The 17,821-nt window shown below is 39.3% G+C and overlaps 1 protein-coding gene across 6 annotated transcripts in view; it reads right to left on the reverse strand.

Moving 5' to 3' along the window:
- The window catches only part of ATRNL1 (attractin like 1), a 624,604-nt gene that overhangs the window by 61,884 nt on the left and 544,899 nt on the right, over nucleotides 1–17,821 (reverse strand). For 5 of the 6 annotated variants that reach the window (XM_064144312.1, XM_064144310.1, XM_064144319.1 and 2 more), the window contains one exon: nucleotides 6,076–6,190. In XM_064144312.1, coding sequence (XP_064000382.1) covers nucleotides 6,076–6,190 — 115 coding nt within the window. Of the gene's footprint in view, nucleotides 1–6,075; nucleotides 6,191–17,821 lie in introns of those variants that run through there. The other variant, XR_010302493.1, reaches the window with a different exon arrangement.

The raw sequence follows: 17,821 nt of genomic DNA on the forward strand, positions 1-17,821 counted from the left end.
ATTAACACTTTTCTACAAGCAAATCTATACTCAATCTTTTAGTCCTACTGACTTTAGCAATATAAAGTCATATTTGCCAGTATGAAGGCAGTAAGCAAGGAATGTGTTTGCAGCAGGTAAGGATTCACAGGACTCACTTTTCCTTGGTGTATGCCTGCAACTGTGTTGCTGCATACTGTGATAGGTGAACGATTCCATGGACCCATTCTGCATATGAAAAACTTTATGGTTGTGTTTCCAAGGATCAGCACAACTGAGCAATATAATACTTTATAAAAACTATTAGCTATTTCATGTTTATATTAATGTGCCTCTTATGATATGTATTTCCTTTTTTTTTTTTTTTGTATTTTAATCAGAGAAAATGAGAAACAGAATCAAGAAGGAAACTGAACACCACCACCCCCCTTCACAGCTAATTGTCTTGTAGAACACTTAATGAGTTGTTATTCATTATGATGGTGAGTACAGAGAAGGCAGATGGCATGATAATTTTATTGATTCTGTGATCCTGCTGTAGCTTGCTGATTAAGTAGGATTGAACACCACAGTTCACATGAAATTCTGTTTTGATTCAAGGATATCAGAGAGCAACTTTCAGATATCATTGTTGAAGCAACCTGCTGAACATGGAATTATGCTTTCTTCAGCCATATTTAGAGCAAAAGAATATTACATGAGCTCTTTCAAGATGTGTACTCAACAACTTCCACTGTAACATTATTGCCACTGAGGTTAATTCTCTGTATTTCATTCCAGATTTTCATTTACAAGTCTTATTTTTAACCTTCAGGTTATTTTCACCTCGCCTAGACGACTCACTTATCAGGATGTTAGATGTTCTCTTTTGTTTAATTGAGAGACACTCTTATACACACACCTTCAGAGAACACTTAGCTCACTATCTTCATAAGGATGCATCTTTACTGGGTGCTCTTGCACCTGTGCCTGCCTGGTAGATGGGGAAACTTTGCTGTGTGAAAACAACACAACTAGTAAATGATCCACAAATTACATTGGGCTTTAGTGCATTTAGTGGCCCTCTCAGAGAACACTGCAAATGTCAGGGGTTCATAAACTTAACTGTACAGTATCTCAAAGTGTGGGACTTAGTATCATTAATAATAATGATATGATTACAGTTCTTTTAACAGAATTTATCACACCACTAGGATATTCTTTCTGTATTGCCCAATACATCACCAGGATTGTGTGAAGACCTTGAAGGAGCTATTCTTGGTCTTTCCACCACTGGTAATTCATTTGCACTTTTTTTTCTGCATTAAGTAATGTATATATTATAAGTTTGGTCCTTTTTCCTTTTCTTTTTTCTTGCCTAGCTTGTTTTATTCATTACCCTTTGAGATGTATAATTTACTTCTCTCTAGAAATCTGGTTGCAGTTGCTCTCATTATCAGATCTCCTTTGATATTAAGAAAAGTTTAGGCTACTTAAAACATGAGGTCAGATGCTATAGCACTAATAGATGATCTCTAGCTTCTCTAGCTGTTTGGTGTCATAAAACCTGTAAGACATGTATGAGCATTGTGCATTGTAACCTGCCTACAACTGCTTGAAGAGGTGATTTTGCTCACTATCGATGCATGCATATTGATACATACATGAATTGTACAGAGAATTGCCATTTTTATGAACCCTTGGGGTTCTTTTTGATTAGTCAAATACAAGGCAGCCAAACAGACAGCTAAAGAATGAGGAAACCACATTCCCTATCAGTCAATCCAGAATTGAGGAGTTTAGGTTCTGTCCCAAATAAACTACATGTTTTTCATTCCAATCCATAGTTGGTTTTCATTCCTTCATTATTCTAAGCAAAAATTCATTTCAAACCTGTTGTTACTCTAGAGAAGTATAACTGAAGCATTAGGATCCTCTTCAAAGCGTACATCTACAAGAAAATCTAATGCCTACTATGCTACACCTAACCTAAAGTGTTACACAGTGACATTTACTGACTCACCAGGTTTTCAGGATCTTTAATTCTATAAATAGTTCCTTCCTTGAAAAAAAAAATCCCCTTTTAAACATAAATCACAACCAATAGGGTTTCATTTTGGCAATAAATCAGTTTTTCTTAACACTTCATCTGAGTCTACATGACTAATCTGCATAAGAACTATCTTAGACTACTTATTAATTTTAAGCAGTTTGATTGTGTCAACCTAACTGCTATTTGCATGTTTATAGGATGATAGATTAGAACTCAACAATGCTGTGGGAAATCCTTAAAGTTCTGTGTATTTTCTGCAGGAAGCAGAGAGCACTGAGATCTCCAATGGGACGTGGTCTCTCCTAGAGAACTTTTTGCCTTGCCTAGTCTTTGTCCAAAGCCCACCATCTGTGGTTTCAACTTCTCTTCCAGCTGCTGATAAAGGTGAAATGTAGAACATATGCTGCAGAAGAGGAACCTTTACGTTGGTTTGTTGGATTTTTTTTAACATTCAGAGACATTTTTCAACAAAATATTTGTTAATGCAAAACTTGGAAATGAGTAAAACTCACGTTTGATCAAACTCAAGTCTTAATATAACAGGAATATAACCCTAATAACTCCAATAGACTAATTATTTGGGGAAAGAATTAGCTTTCTTGATTTTGGAGAAAATATAATGTGGACCAGTACAAGCATTTCCTTCCTGTCTTTCAGACATATACATCTAAGATAGGAACAACATGGTCTTCTCATTGGGAACCACTATCATTTCAACAAATATGTTTGACACATCATCAGTTTTATCCTAGAATGATCACAATGAACTTGAAAATGGTTATCTGCAAGTAATAGAAGATCCCAAAATTACTTGGCAAGACTTAATTACTGAGCACACTACTTCCATCCACCTAAATATCATTGTTTTAACCTAGCTTAGGTCATAAGGGAAACCAACTGCATAGCAAACATATGTCCACTGCACAAAGCTTCCACATCATTTCAAATAGCTTGGCACAGTTCACAGCATCTGCTCATAGGAAAGAAGCAGCAGGTAGTGCTGCAGGACAGGAATGAAGTGAATTAGTAGAGCTACAGGTATGCCAAGAAGCCTGCATAATAGCTTCTGCCTTGACTATGCATGGTTACATACAGGGAAAGCAGTCCATGAGTACCAAAATTCATTAGACACACAAACCACTCCTCAATTACAGCAATATAATCTAATGGTTGTATCAGCATGGTTGCACACCTCTACCACTTCTACTTGTTTTTGACCCTGAACAAAGTGAAAGTTGTAGGATGAATAATTTTGCATGGTTTAAAATCCAAAATGGCTGACAAAGACCCATAGTAACAAATGGAGGAACAGCTTTTGAAATCTAAGCCTGAAAGGGTGATGGAAGGCTCTGACAGAGCACAATAGCAATATACAAACCATTTAAAAAGCTGTATTCCTCCCCAGATTTGTGATGCATCCAAACTACCATGTCTGCTGTGTGTTGATCACAACTCTTGGAACAGCTCATTTTCCTCCATGTTTTACATACAGCAAAGAATCACAGAGTCCTCAAGGATCATCCACTTCCAATCCCCCTGCTGTGGGCAGGGAGACACCTTCTACTAGACTAGGTTGCCCAGAGCCATATCCAGGGAGGCTCAGGGGTGACCTTCTTGCTGTCTACAACTACCTGAGGGGTAGTTCACAGTATCACAGTATCACAGTATCACCAAGGTTGGAAGAGACCTCACAGATCATCAAGTCCAACCCTTTACCACAGTGCCCAAGGCTAGACCATGGCACCAAGTGCCACATCCAACCTTGCCTTGAACTGCCCCAGGGACGACGACTCCACCACCTCCCCGGGCAGCCCATTCCAGTGTCCAATGACTCTCTCAGTGAAGAACTTTCTCCTCACCTCCAGCCTAAATCTCCCCTGGCACAGCCTGAGGCTGTGTCCTCTCGTTCTGGCGCTGGCCACCTGAGAGAAGAGAGCAACCTCCTCCTGGCCACAACCACCCCTCAGGTAGTTGTAGACAGCAATAAGGTCACCCCTGAGCCTCCTCTTCTCCAGGCTAAACAACCTTGTGTAGTTGTGGCCAGGAGGAGGCTGCTCTCTTCTCTCAAGTGGCCAGCACCAGAACAAGAGGACACAGCCTCAGGCTGCACCAGGGGAAATTTAGGCTCGAGGTGAGGAGAAAGTTCTTCACTGAGAGAGTCATTGGACACTGGAATGGGCTGCCCGGGGAGGTGGTGGAGTCGCCGTCCCTGGGGCTGTTCAAGGCAAGGTTGGACGTGGCACTTGGTCTAGCCTTGAGCTCTGTGGTAAAGGGTTGGACTTGATGATCTCTGAGGTCTCTTCCAACCCTGATGATACTGTGATACTGTGAAAAACATCCAGGGATGAGGCTTCCACCACTCCCCTGGGCAACCTGTTGCAGTGTCTCACCATCCTCATAGTGAAGAAGTTCCTCCTAACATCTAATCTAAAGCTACCCTCCTCTAACTACCTCCAGTCCTATCACTATCCAACATCCTAAAAAATCCCTCACCAATTTCCTTACTTCCTTACTGTATATAGTAAACAGAAGCTGGTTATGAAATAACTAGATAAATGCATTTTTACTGCAGGGATACACATCACAGGTAAATTTGAAAACAACAGAGGAAAAAAAAAAAGCTACCATGTTCAGCTCCAATTTCAACAATTACTTTTAATTTCCTTTCAGAATGCTTTTCCTCATTGTATGACTATAAACAGCTTTGTTTCTTTTTTCATTTCCTTATAACACAAAACCACTAAACCTTCTTCCTCCTTCATTGCTCTCTTCAGGGCACTTACATTTATACACTTCTTCCAGGAAATGTCTTTGACAAAGCATCAGTAACACTTTTATTTTCATAGCACTTCCAGAAATTATATTCCAAGCCATAAACAACATTGTAAGAACTAAGTCTTCATCTTTGAACTCGAGAGGAAAAAAAAACCAACCAACAAAAAACCTCAACCCTTTCCCCACCTCCACTCCATAAAAATGACCTAAAACTACCAAATAAATAACAGATAGTCATCAAGCCAAAAGAAGAAAGAACACTCAGCTGAGTTTATTTCCAACATAAGTCAACTGAGTTTGCCCCCATCATCATTACTCAATACTTTTTAATCTCTTAAATGGATTTTTGAAGGTTAAGAGGATATCTTTTTGGCTCTTAATGATAAAAGTTAGCCTTAAAGCATATTTCCTGGTTTTTAGGAGCATTTTGGGCACATAATACTCATTACAAAGGTGTTCTTTCTGGCAACAGCTGCTCCAGTGAATTCTGAAGTAACAAACTGATGAACTGTGGTGAGCTGTGTTACTGTCTCAACTTTGTTGTCATGACTGTTTTGTATCACATCAGTGTAAACAATTATTTAGAGGATTTAAGAAGTGTACCTAGGTAATTCCTGTTTAGGAATCATTTTATAAGAATGGCTGTAATGGTTTTTAACAACAATCTAGCACAGATCCAATAGGGTAAATTATCTTAAGTGCCTCCTGATAGTGGAAATGCTGCTTTAAAATGAGCTGGAGCCATTTCCAAAGTGACCACCTTCCTAATGAAGCAGACACATTCACTCACACAATCCCAAGTTTCATCCAATAGGTCTTCTGGAAAAGCCAACATTTCACTGGGATCCTGGACAGCCCATCACTGAGACTCATGGTGCAAAGGAACTTAACTAGAACCTAACTAGTGCAACGCAATCAACTGGAACTGGCATTGCCTATATAGAGAGAGCAATTTATCTCAACTTGAACTGAAACTCTTCTAGAGTTTGCATCTAAAATTTCTTTGCCCTAAAGGACAAAGTTGAAGAATAACACATACAAACACACTCCTTAAGGATATACAAATAAGGGATGCCTCTGTACACCAGCCTAGTTTGATCACTGAGCCTTTGATTTGGGATGCCACTTCAAATCCCTAACAAAAATTCCTCATTAAACATTGGTCCTAAACTTACCAGCTTGACTTAGTAGCCCCTTGCATCCACCTGCTGTGCCATTCTTTTGGATTCACATGGGGGCATTTTTCCAGGTAGATTGCATTGCATGATGCTCAGCAACACAAACCTTACCTGACTGACCGGGGGGTGGGACTCCTGATGATCCTCTGGGTAGACATAAGAAAACCGTGAGGACTGCTGCTCTGTTCCCTGAACATGGCTCAATGGCAATCGGTTTAGGAGCACCCTGAAAAAAAGAACACACCTGTGTAATGTCTGAGGTTTCCATTTTGCTTTAATTTGCCCATCTTCAGTTTATTTTAGGTTCACTGTACCACTAGGAAGATATTTTTATACACCAGTTCTTTTCATTTAAACAGGTTGTCTTACTCGTGTTAGCTTACTTGAAAACGGACTGTAACAGCCCTCACTGCAAGTCTAACCAAACAGAAAAAGAGAAACCACCACAAAGACAACAAAATTATTCTTAATTTTATACCTCAGAAGATGTAGTGACATCAACTTTTTAAAGTTTAGAAAATGACAAAACATTTTGCTATGCACACTGCTGTCTTACAGTACCACCATTTCCCCTGTTCTAAGAAATATTCATGTGAAAGAATTGTGCTTCAACAGCATCCATGACCTAGCCCTCCTAATGCCAAAACTATAAAGTGAGAGCAAATCTGTATCAGATAGACATCTAGAGAGATAGTCAATCCCTCTAGAATTTCCCAAACCAACAAGTCTGCCTTCTCTGTCTGTCCTGGCAAGCAAATTATTTCTTTGAGGCAACGTGGGGTTGGGAAAGTCAAGAGATGACTCAACATGAGTTAGCTTCAAGAAAATCCGAGGTTTATTGAGGCTTCAAGTTACAGAGCATCAACTCCTAGGTTACTGTGACCCCAGTTAGTGCAAATCCAACATGCAAACATGCAAATCCTATGAGGAGAGGTTGAGGGAGCTGGGGTTGTTTAGCCTGGAGAAGAGGAGGCTCAGGGGTGATCTTATTACTGTCTACAACTACCTGAAGGGGCATTGTAGCCAGGTGGGGGGTGGCCTCTTCTCCCAGGCAACCAGCAATAGAACAAGGGGACACAGTCTCAAGTTGTGCCAGGGGAGGTCCAGGATGGATATTAGGAAGAAGTTCTTCACAGAGAGAGTGATTTCCCATTGGAATGGGCTGCCCAGGGAGGTGGTGGAGGCACCGTCCCTGGGGGTCTTCAAGAAAAGGCTGGATGAGGCACTTATTGCCATGGTCTAGTTGATTGGTTAGGGCTGGGTGATAGGTTGGACTGGATGATCTTGGAGGTCTCTTCCAACCTGGTTGATTCTATGATTCTATGATTCTATGCAGTACATCTAAAGATTGGAATTTGCATGTTCCTCCCACTTGTGGTTTCTGCTAAAGCTAACTTCCCTCCTAAACTGGACACAGTCCCACACAAGTTGTTTATCAGAAGGCTCAAGGACAAATTCCTTTGAGCTTCTTCACATACACTGCTGTGGCTTAACTGCACTTCAATACTCAGACCTCACATCGAGGGCTTGATTGTACAAGCTTCCAGGGACTTGTGTCCCCTCTCCTTCAGCCAGTTCCCAACAAGGCAAGGCCTTCCTGATTTTTTAATTGCTTATGTGGAAAATAGGTGCAGTATTACTATATTTAAATAAACTATCTGAAAACATTTCCTGTCTGATTATCATCTCACTCTGTCTTATATAAGGATATGATAACGGTGGCTTTGATGGTGGGACCTATGTGCTGTTACCAAGCATTTCTCATTAGCTAAGCAGATCTTTTCATTTGAAGTCAGCTTTCAGCTAAATGGTTGCTGCCATATTGTTCTCAAGATTAAGGATACTAGAAGCTGGGGGGGAAAAAAAGCAAAGCAGTCTACAAAGCCATAGAATAGCAAGTTTCTAATATGACAATTCACAGTATTTCCATATTTCCATGTTTTGTGCTCACTAAGAGATAGGCATTTCACTTTGCAGAGCTTAAACGTTTAGCCAAGCATTAAAGAGATTGCTGAAAACTTTGGGTCAAAATCAGAATAAGCTGCTGTTGTTTGCAAAGTTTTAGAACGTTTGTCATGGTCCAAGACATAAATAAGAGTTTGATGTTTTGATTCAAAATTCAAAGCCATAAAACTTTCTCTTTACATACAAAATCCAACGTATATATAAATGTCAACCGATTCAAGTACGCTAAGAAAAAGTATTGTTCAGTCCAGTTAAATGCACTGCAATGCACCAGATATAAAGGAAACAAAGACACTTTCATCATGTAAAGCAATTATCATTTTCTATTTTTCTACCTCCAAGTAAGCAGTATCTACTACTGCCTGGTGAAGATAAGGAGACAGAGAACACAGCAATAAATTGAACAATAGATAAATATTTTTTTTACTGCATGGCTGTATTTGAAAGGCATTTCTGTAGTTTCATTGGAGGTGACAGCAATAAAAATAGCCTAGGCAAGGATTGCCATCTAATTTACAATTGTCATGACATAACAAATGACAACTTAAATTCACTAAAACCTTACCAAATGATGGGGAAAAAAAAAACACAACAAAGTTTTACATAAAAATATAAAAAAAACAAAACAAAAAAAAAAGGCAACATAAGAAATGTTTTCTAATCCAAGAGTACTGGATTTGTATCCTTTAATAAAGGTTTTTTTTTGGTTATACACTGGCTCAACATATGCCAAAGGGACAAAGAAAACAGATTTTGAACTTGCATAAGCTGGTTTATAACTGTTATACATAGATCTCTTATCAGCAAGGCATTGACAATGAAAACAGATTTTGAACTTGTATAAGCTGGTTTATGACTGTTAACTTCCATAGATCTCTTATCAGCAAGGCATTGACAATGAAAACAGATTTTGAACTTGTATAAGCTGGTTTATGACTGTTAACTTCCATAGATCTCTTATCAGCAAGGCATTGACAATGAAAACAGATTTTGAACTTGTATAAGCTGGTTTATGACTGTTAACTTCCATAGATCTCTTATCAGCAAGGCATTGACAATGAAAACAGATTTTGAACTTGTATTAGCTGGTTTATGACTGTTAACTTCCATATATCTCTCATCAGCAAGGAATTGACAATGAAAACAGATTTTGAACTTGTATAAGCTGGTTTATGACTGTTAACTTCCATAGATCTCTCATCAGCAAGGAATTGACAATGAAAAGAGATTTTGAACTTGTATAAGCTGGTTTATGACTGTTAACTTCCATAGATCTCTTATCAGCAAGGCATTGAGAATGAAAACAGATTTTGAACTTGTATAAGCTGGTTTATGACTGTTAACTTCCATAGATCTCTTATCAGCAAGGCATTGACAATGAAAACAGATTTTGAACTTGTATTAGCTGGTTTATGACTGTTAACTTGCATAAATCTCTTATCAGCAAGGCATTTAGACAGGCATTGCTGGATTATATGAATAAAAGAATAAAAACCTTGCTAATATCAGCAGCACTGACTGCACATGTACAGAAGTAGTGCACATGCATTACTGGGGGCGGGGGGAATGGTGTGAGGAAGTTTAATACTAAGGTTTCTTTGACTTACCTGCTCTGAAGGGTAATGTAAAATGAAATAAAAAATAATGGCAATTCTTCTGATCATAGCATTTAACATAGAAAAGGTTCTTGATGGGATCATTCAGATTAGCAGCAAGTCTGTGCCCTGGGCTGGTTAAATCTAATCAGACAAATGTAGGCATAGAATAATGTGACACAGCACTGACAGCAGTCTGCTGTAGACCTCTCTGATGATTTCTTCTACCATTTGCTATATGATGCACTTTCAGTTGTCAAAATCTGAGGCTTCTCAACTGTGACACACTCATATCATACCTCCCTTTGGATCTAAATACACTCCCCATTACTGTGGCACTTCTAACTATATCTCTTCCTAAACCATGCAGACTGGCCACAGGCCTCTGCCGGTTAAGTCCATCTCCCTTCAACTCCTTGCCTCCTACTTCAGCCCTTCTCCTGCATTCTTAGTGCAAACCAAACTGTCCAGGTATATGCAAGTTCCTTGTAGCTGGAGCTGTGATTGGAGCAGACCAGGTGCTCCTCATAGAACCATAGAATCAACCAGGTTTGAAGAGACCTCCAAGATCATCCAGTCCTACCTAGCACCCAGCCCTATCTAGTCAACTAAACCATGGCACTAAGTGCCTCAACCAGTCTTTTCTTGAACACCTCCAGGGACAGTGCCTCCACCACCTCCCTGGGCAGCCCATGTCCATGTATAGGGTGCCATAAGCCTGGGAGATGGCTAATCAGTGACACTCAGGCACTCACTACTACCTCCACATGGGATGTAGCTATATAGTGGGACAAGAGCACCTGAATTCTTACACAGCATTTCTGGTTAACATAATTGGTATCACTAGTGTAAGCAGTAGAGAATTTAAGTCATTTTTTCTGGCTTGTCACAATGGCAAATCAAACAACATAATTCCTTACAGTCCGAAAAGGCAAACAAAATGAAATCTTCATTTAAAAATGTAATTCAGAATATACTGCATGCAGATGCAACTGACAAGAATGAATTCACTCTTTTACCTTAATTTGGTGAATAACTATATTTTAAAGCAAACTACATCATTTTCTACTGCTGTGTGACATAAAATCTTTTATTAATGGGTCCCATCCTCTTCTGTTTGAAGTTCAGACTAACGCTTTCAAAGCATAATTGGAAGAAATCATTTCTGATAAATACTTTGGAGAGAATTTCATTCAAGAAAATCAAAGGTTGAGATTTAATATTTGTGCTTATTTGTTCTTTATAGGTTGCTGTAACTGAAAAAAAAAAACAGTTATCTGATCTTCCCTCATGTCATTCAGATTCACTAGCAAAAACCCACAGAAGCACAGAGCAAGTGATAATAATTTAGATACCCTGAGGTTTGTCAGTTGTTAAAGATAAATACATAAGCATGAATCAAAGTTCTTTCACAGTGACATAACATGTGCCCTAAAATGTGCCATTTATCATGCATTTTCCACGGGTTTTTTGGCTGAGATAAGGCACATGGTTGTTTGCCCAAAGCACTTAGCCACCATGATTTACTTGCTAGAATTATCTTTCCCACACCTCCTCCCCGCCAAACCCTGTACAGAAAATGACTTACATTCCTGCCAAAAAAGCACCAATGACAATCATGGAGTTAATAAAACTTTATCAGTGGAAGGCAGAATAAACAAATACTTCTTTATTTACAACCTCTTACTCTTATATCCACTCTTTTACACAAACATTATGACAGAAAGAGGCATGTCAGTCGGGAAGGTGAAAAAGAAAGGAAAAGAAGGAGAGCACAAAAGAATAAAAGGGTGAAGTGTCACATATCATGGTTAATAGCAAGGAAAGGAGAGTAAATCAGAGCAATGTAGAAAGAAGGAACAAGTGGAGAGAGTGAGGAATAAAACAGAAAATAACAAAAAAATAAAATAGAAGAAGGTTTTATCCACTATTTAAATGTGCAGCCATATATTTATTCACAGAAAACAAGGCGTAGATCACCTCTCGTATGAGGAAAGACTGAGGGATTTGGAGCTGTTCAGTCTGCAGAGGAGAAGGCTCTGAGCTGATCTTATTGTGGCCTTTCAGTGGAGCCTACAAGAAAGCTGGAAAGGGACTTTTTAGAATGTCAGGTAGTGATAGGACTAGGTGGAATGGAACAAAGCTAGAAATGGGTAGACTCAGACTGGATATTAAGAAGTTCTTCACCATGAAGGCGGTGAGAGGCTGGAATGGTTTGCCCAGGGAGGTGGTCAAAGCCCCATCCCTGGAGGTGTTTAAGGCCAGTTGGATAAGGCTGATCTAATGTGAGGCATCCCTGCCCATGGCAGGGGGGTTGGAACTAGATGATCCTTGTGGTCCCTTCTAACCCTGACTGATTCTATGATTCTACAGTCTTCTATTTTTAGTGGGGAAAAAAAAAAGGTTCTCCAGACTCTGGATTCTTTTCTGATAATCCTAGAAAGACCTACCCAAAGTCCAGCTGCCTGGGTGAGTTTGTGAGAAGTTATCAAGCTTTGCTTATTCTTGATCTGTTCATGCAAGTAATAAATTGTGGCTAGATTTTTTTCATTATAAAATGGACATATGACAATACTAGCACTAATGGCATAAAAACATGTGTCAGTGTATGCCACGTTCATAGCAATATTAAACATATCTCTGAGTAATGTAGCACATTTGCTTTACAGTGACAAGAAAGTAACATCATTATATTTTGTTGTTTAAGTATTGGGAAAAAAAAAAACCAAACCACAAGAAAGCTTGTATTTTTTATTATTTGGCTGCTTAAGAATAAGAAGCTTCAAGAAAAGCCTGGATGAGGCACTTAGTGCCATGGTCTAGTTGACTGGATAGGGCTGGGTGCTAGGTTGGACTGGATGATCTTGGAGGTCTCTTCCAACCTGGTTGATTCTATGATTCTTTAAGGGTCTAGACCAAGAGAAAAGCTAGAAAGTGTACTGTATTGCTCTTTGTGGGCAGGACAGGCAACAGAAGCCAGTGGTGTGAGATGACAAGAGTAGGAGAAGACAAAGATGGCTAAGGTATGTTCATGGATCTTCATAGATCTTCTAGGGGGACAATTAAACATTAATTATTAAGACTAAGTATTAAATAGATACAAACGTCTTCATCAGTTTGTATCTATTTCATTCTGTGAACATGGGAAGATAAGAAGTGTAAAGTGGTTTGCATCTATCTGTATTCCAGGAAGTGGTGTCTCAAGGAAGTGCTTATAAAACTTTGGATTTTCAGTACCATACATATTTTCTATTCAGGATTCCAAGTTAGGTGCATCCAATTTTCGAAAGTGCATTATTGTACCATAAGACAAATAGATCACATAAGACTAAATGGCTCCAAACTCATGCCAAAAAAGCAATTAGATAATTGAATCAAGGAATTAAGGATTAATGTGAGCATGGTACACCTGTCAGCAGTAATAAGTATTTTGACAAGAACAGAATAACGTTTGACAATATGCACAAATACAGATCTGATATATAAATCAAGTAGTAAAATGCAAACAACTGTGCATTAATCACTGTAATGTTTCCTAACTAAAGTGGTCCCAGTATTACTTACGAGAAATCATTATAAATAAAACTTCATCACTTCCTACCAAGCAGCTTGAGTAACACTTTTTGTTTTAGCAATAAATTGTGCTGATTTAAACTTAGTTGTTAATCAGATTATTAAAAGACAATTTATCTAGTGAATTCAACATAAAGTAAGCTTCATGGCTTGGCAAATTGCAATCAAATCTGTTGTTCTAGTGGGTTAGTACCAGACTCAGAATGTAAATGGCCACTTTTTCTGCAGTTCAGTGTGTAAGTCTTCATATGGGAGAGAGAGAACACGCTGTGTCCTCTGAAGAGCTAAAGAATAGAGAAAGGGATTTATTTGTGATAAGTAAGCCTCAGATTCAGAAAAGCACTTGAGTACCTAAATTGCTTTTTGGTCAAATTTAGATACCTACATGCAAACTCAAAAGCCTTAAAACCCTGCCAGTCTTAGGTTTAATATTAACATTTTCCCAAGAAAGAGAAGCTCTCTTCTACCTGCCCAGGCACATCCTTGTGCTTTTTAACATCCACTCCGGATTGACTTGCATTAACTGTAGATGCCCTGGATATAGACTGTGATCTAGGTAGCTGTTTGCAAAACATGCTTAGCAAATTAGATTGCTACAATGCAGTTATGGCAACTGGTGAAAGTAGAGTTAGCTCTGTTCTTCATGGAGAAGATTAATCCTGGTTTTCCTATTCTTCACAGAGAAGATTAATCCTGGTTTTCCTATTGTGCCTTTACTAAATGCTTGTTTGAGATTAAACACTCTGACCTATAATTAACAATGCAGTGTAAAACACTGTGATTGCTCTGACCATTTTCAGTACAGTAAAGGCAGGCTTCTTTGCACTGCAAAGAAGAAAAAAGAGGATTCATCCTCTAAAATTCACAGAATTCCAGTAATATCATTTACTGGTTTGGTTTTGGGTTTTTGGTTGGGTTTTTTTTTGGCCATTTTGTTGGAGAGGCTCCAAATGTCCCTAACACAATTATCCTGCCAAGAAGAGATTGGAGACTCCTACTTCCATCCAATCCCCTCTTGATTTTCTCCATGGTCATTTGTCAAGAAAATGAAGACCAACAGTAACATCAAAAGAATGCAGAATTGTTGTGCCACCAATTTCACAGGACCCACTGCTGTACCTGGCACTTCTCCAAAGTGCTGAAACTAAGGCAATGCCTCAGACAGAAACAAAGACCATAATCACTGCTACACTGCGTTGCTACTGTAAAAGTTGGGTACATACTATGAGATTAGCACTCATCCAAAAGTTTTGACACACAGATGTATCCAATGAGTAATAAGCCTTAATGAAAGAAAGAAAGAAGAAAAAAGAGAGAAAGAGAGAGAGAAAGAGAGAGAGAAAGAGAGAGGGAAAGAGAGAGAGAGAAAGAGAGAGAGAAAGAGAGAGAGAGAGACAAAGAGAGAGACAAAGAGAGAGACAAAGAGAGAGACAAAGAGAGAGACAAAGAGAGAGACAAAGAGAAAAGCTTTCAGCAAAGATCATTTGTGTGCCAGGAGATACATACTTTAGGAAAGACCACAACAGAATAAATAAGTAGGGCTGAAGTTCTCAGCATTGCTCTATGAATGGCATAGGATACACTATTTCTTATATGTCCCTAGGGATTTACTCAAATTATAAGCATACTCTAAAGATTTTCATCTAATCCATCCCATAAAGTTCCTCTCTTGCAATTAGTGAGCAGAAAGCTTTACCTCACCTAAACCTACAAGAATGGCCCAGTCTGAGTGTCCTCAATGCTCTGAGCTTCTATACCACACTTTGTTTTCGTTTGAGGATTTCTCAGTGACTGTTCACTATGTTTAATGTGGTCACAGAATCACAGAAGACTGAGATGTTGAGGTACCTCCAAGATCATCCAGTCCAATGTATCACCCAGCCCTAGCTGATCAACTAGACCATGGCACTAAGTGCTCCATCCAGTCTTTTCTTGAACACCCCCAGGGGTGGCAACTCCACCAGCTCCCTGGGCAGCCCATTCCAATGGCAAATCACTCTCTCTGGGAAGAGCTTCCTTCTAATATCAAGCCTACACCTCCCCTGCCACAACTTGAGACTGTTTTGTTGCTGGGTGCTTGGGAGAAGAGATCAACTCCCACCTGGCTACAATCTCCCTTCAGGTAGTTGTAGAGGTCACCCTTGAGCCTCCTCTTCTCCAGACTGAACACTCCCAGCTCCCTCAGCCTCACTTCACAGGGCTGTGCTCCAGGTCCCTCAGCAGCTTCATCACCCTTCTCTGCACACGTTCCAGTACCTCAACACCTCTCTTGAATTGAGGGGCCCAGAACTGGACATAGTACCCAAGGTGTGGCCATGATATTCCATAATCCAAGTATCTCCCTGTCTGTATGCTTTGTGTTTATGCATACACATATGCTTTGGCTGGAGGTACCTTGTACCAAGTTAGCATGGATCTTGTCAGCCTTGAGTCTGTAACTAAATCACTGTTTTACTAAATCACTTGTTACATTAAGTGCTGCCAAACTTAGCCTTTGATTTACCTCATTCTGTTAATAAATCTTAAATTCTTGATAAATCAAACTGTGGCTAAGGTTTTATTCCTCATCGAGAGGTACAAGCTGGAAAACATTTTGGTGTATTTTACAGTTCCTTACGATACCCTTACTGAAAGAGACCTGAGTCTTCTGCGACTGAGTCATCCAGCCAGTGCTGATTTACTGGGAGGACTCTACCAACTCTGATCAACCTTCAGACGAACCAGTTCTCCCTGAAAAATTCTCTACTGTCTAATGGAGCTGAGATAATAAAGGGTAACCTGACCAAAATTACCTTGATACTTCTTATTAGAGATTCCTAATTATTGAATTATACTTCCAGAGTAAGCTTACCATTAATTTCCTCATTTCAAAATAGTAATGGAAATCTTAGGATATATTTCCATAAGAAAACTAGCAGAAATTAACAATAAAAAGAATATACTATAATCACCAAGCTGTGATTATGGCCCCGGTGAGAAAATCATATCATTATCCTTCAGCTTATTGCCTTAGTTCTCTATCTCAATCTGCAGTCAAAGGTGTTTGTTTTTGCAGTATTTTCTGAGTACAATGTGGTTGTTAGTTATCAAGGGTTATGTGTTGATGTTAAATTTATGTATTAATCTGAAAGCATTTAGGCTCAGAAGAGCCTTGTTTTTATTGTAAGAATTGTATCTGCAGCAAAGTTACTCCCAGTTAATCTAGTAAGAGACTTCTTTTCAACCCCTGCATCAGACAGCATTTCATTAGCAAGACTTATGAATTGACATTCTGATTAAAACTGATTTATCAAAACAAAGCTACAAGAAACACCTGCAGACACATTTAGTTTCAGCAGGGTTTCCAGAAATAACTCCTAGTCAGGTCTGCCTATTCAGCTTTCATCCTACTGCCTAGAGGTTGTCTTCTCTGAATCGTGACACTAGCGTGAACCATCCTGCAGTTTCCTTGACTTTCACAAGTGGCTGAACAGAACAGAAGACATTGAAGTTAAATCAAAATATCAAGTAGCTGCAAGGAGCATTGCATTTCTTTTCCTTTGTGGTCATGCATGCAGCTCCCTATCTCTTCACAATGATAAATCAACTTGGTTTTATTTTACTTGCCCACTAATAAAAGTAATTTCAGGTTAAGCTGGAAAATATTGAACATAACATACAACGGATGGTGTGTGTAGCAGTTCTGCTGGATTACTGCCAGAGGTACCCTTAAGAGCCTCCAGAACATTCCCCTATTAAGCTGTATGAGTCTGATTAAAGGCTGGCAATGCTAGCATCCAGTTTGTGAAAAGAAATTTATCTTGGCAGCAGCTAGCTGGATACTACTGGGAAAAGCACCTGAGACTCTATGGCTGTGGCATATACCAGGCTGCATATATCCCCAGAGAGCTTACTGTAAATTCTTCCTGCTGCCATTTCAACTTCTGCAAGTCAAAGTGGTGGTGTGCAGTGAAGTGATACTAATGGGTATTTGTTTCCCAGGTGGGTCTATCTGTTGAATCTCCCTGGAATAGAAACAAGTGGAGAATGCTGTTATTCCTTTACAATTCAACCTGAAAGGCTTGCCTGTGAAAGCTCACATCTCACTAGTGACAAATTACTGACAGTCCATCACTGTTTGATCTTGGGCTGATCACTTGAAGAGGAAATCATCACTCCCATATATCACAGTGGGTTAAAACCTTACCCCAGACTGCCTGGCAAAAGAAGACATGGTTCTTCTAGAGCCACTAACAGCTTTTCAGGGTGGGAAAGAGGAACTACTTGGCAGAGTTTAATTTTTTCCTAACTTCCAGTTGGCAGGCAGAGGAATACTGAGCTAAGGATTAGCACAGTACAGGTTACTTTCACTGGGAGCTAGCAAACCAGGTGAGCTACAGATTTCTGAAATGCTCATGGGGTGGATAAATTTGAGTTGCCCTTCACTCAGGGTGGACCACAAAATTAGTATCTGTAATTGTGACAATGAACTTCAGATAGAAGACAAAAGTTCTGACTAGCAGGTGCCTCTGATGACCACAGACATCTCATTCCTGTAGCTGTGCAGCATCCTAGAGCCATTAAAAAGAAGCTTTGGTTATTATTTATATCTGTACTAGGCTTGGGGGTTAGGAAATGCAAGTGTCTTGAAATTATTACTCTGCATTTTGCATTTCTTGCAAAACTGGAAAGAAGATATAGCACACCATATGTCACCCAAAATAACACTTGTAATGAACTTTTCC

The sequence above is a fragment of the Pogoniulus pusillus genome, chromosome 6 (assembly GCF_015220805.1).
Source record: "Pogoniulus pusillus isolate bPogPus1 chromosome 6, bPogPus1.pri, whole genome shotgun sequence".
Classification (NCBI taxonomy): Eukaryota; Metazoa; Chordata; class Aves; order Piciformes; family Lybiidae; genus Pogoniulus; species Pogoniulus pusillus.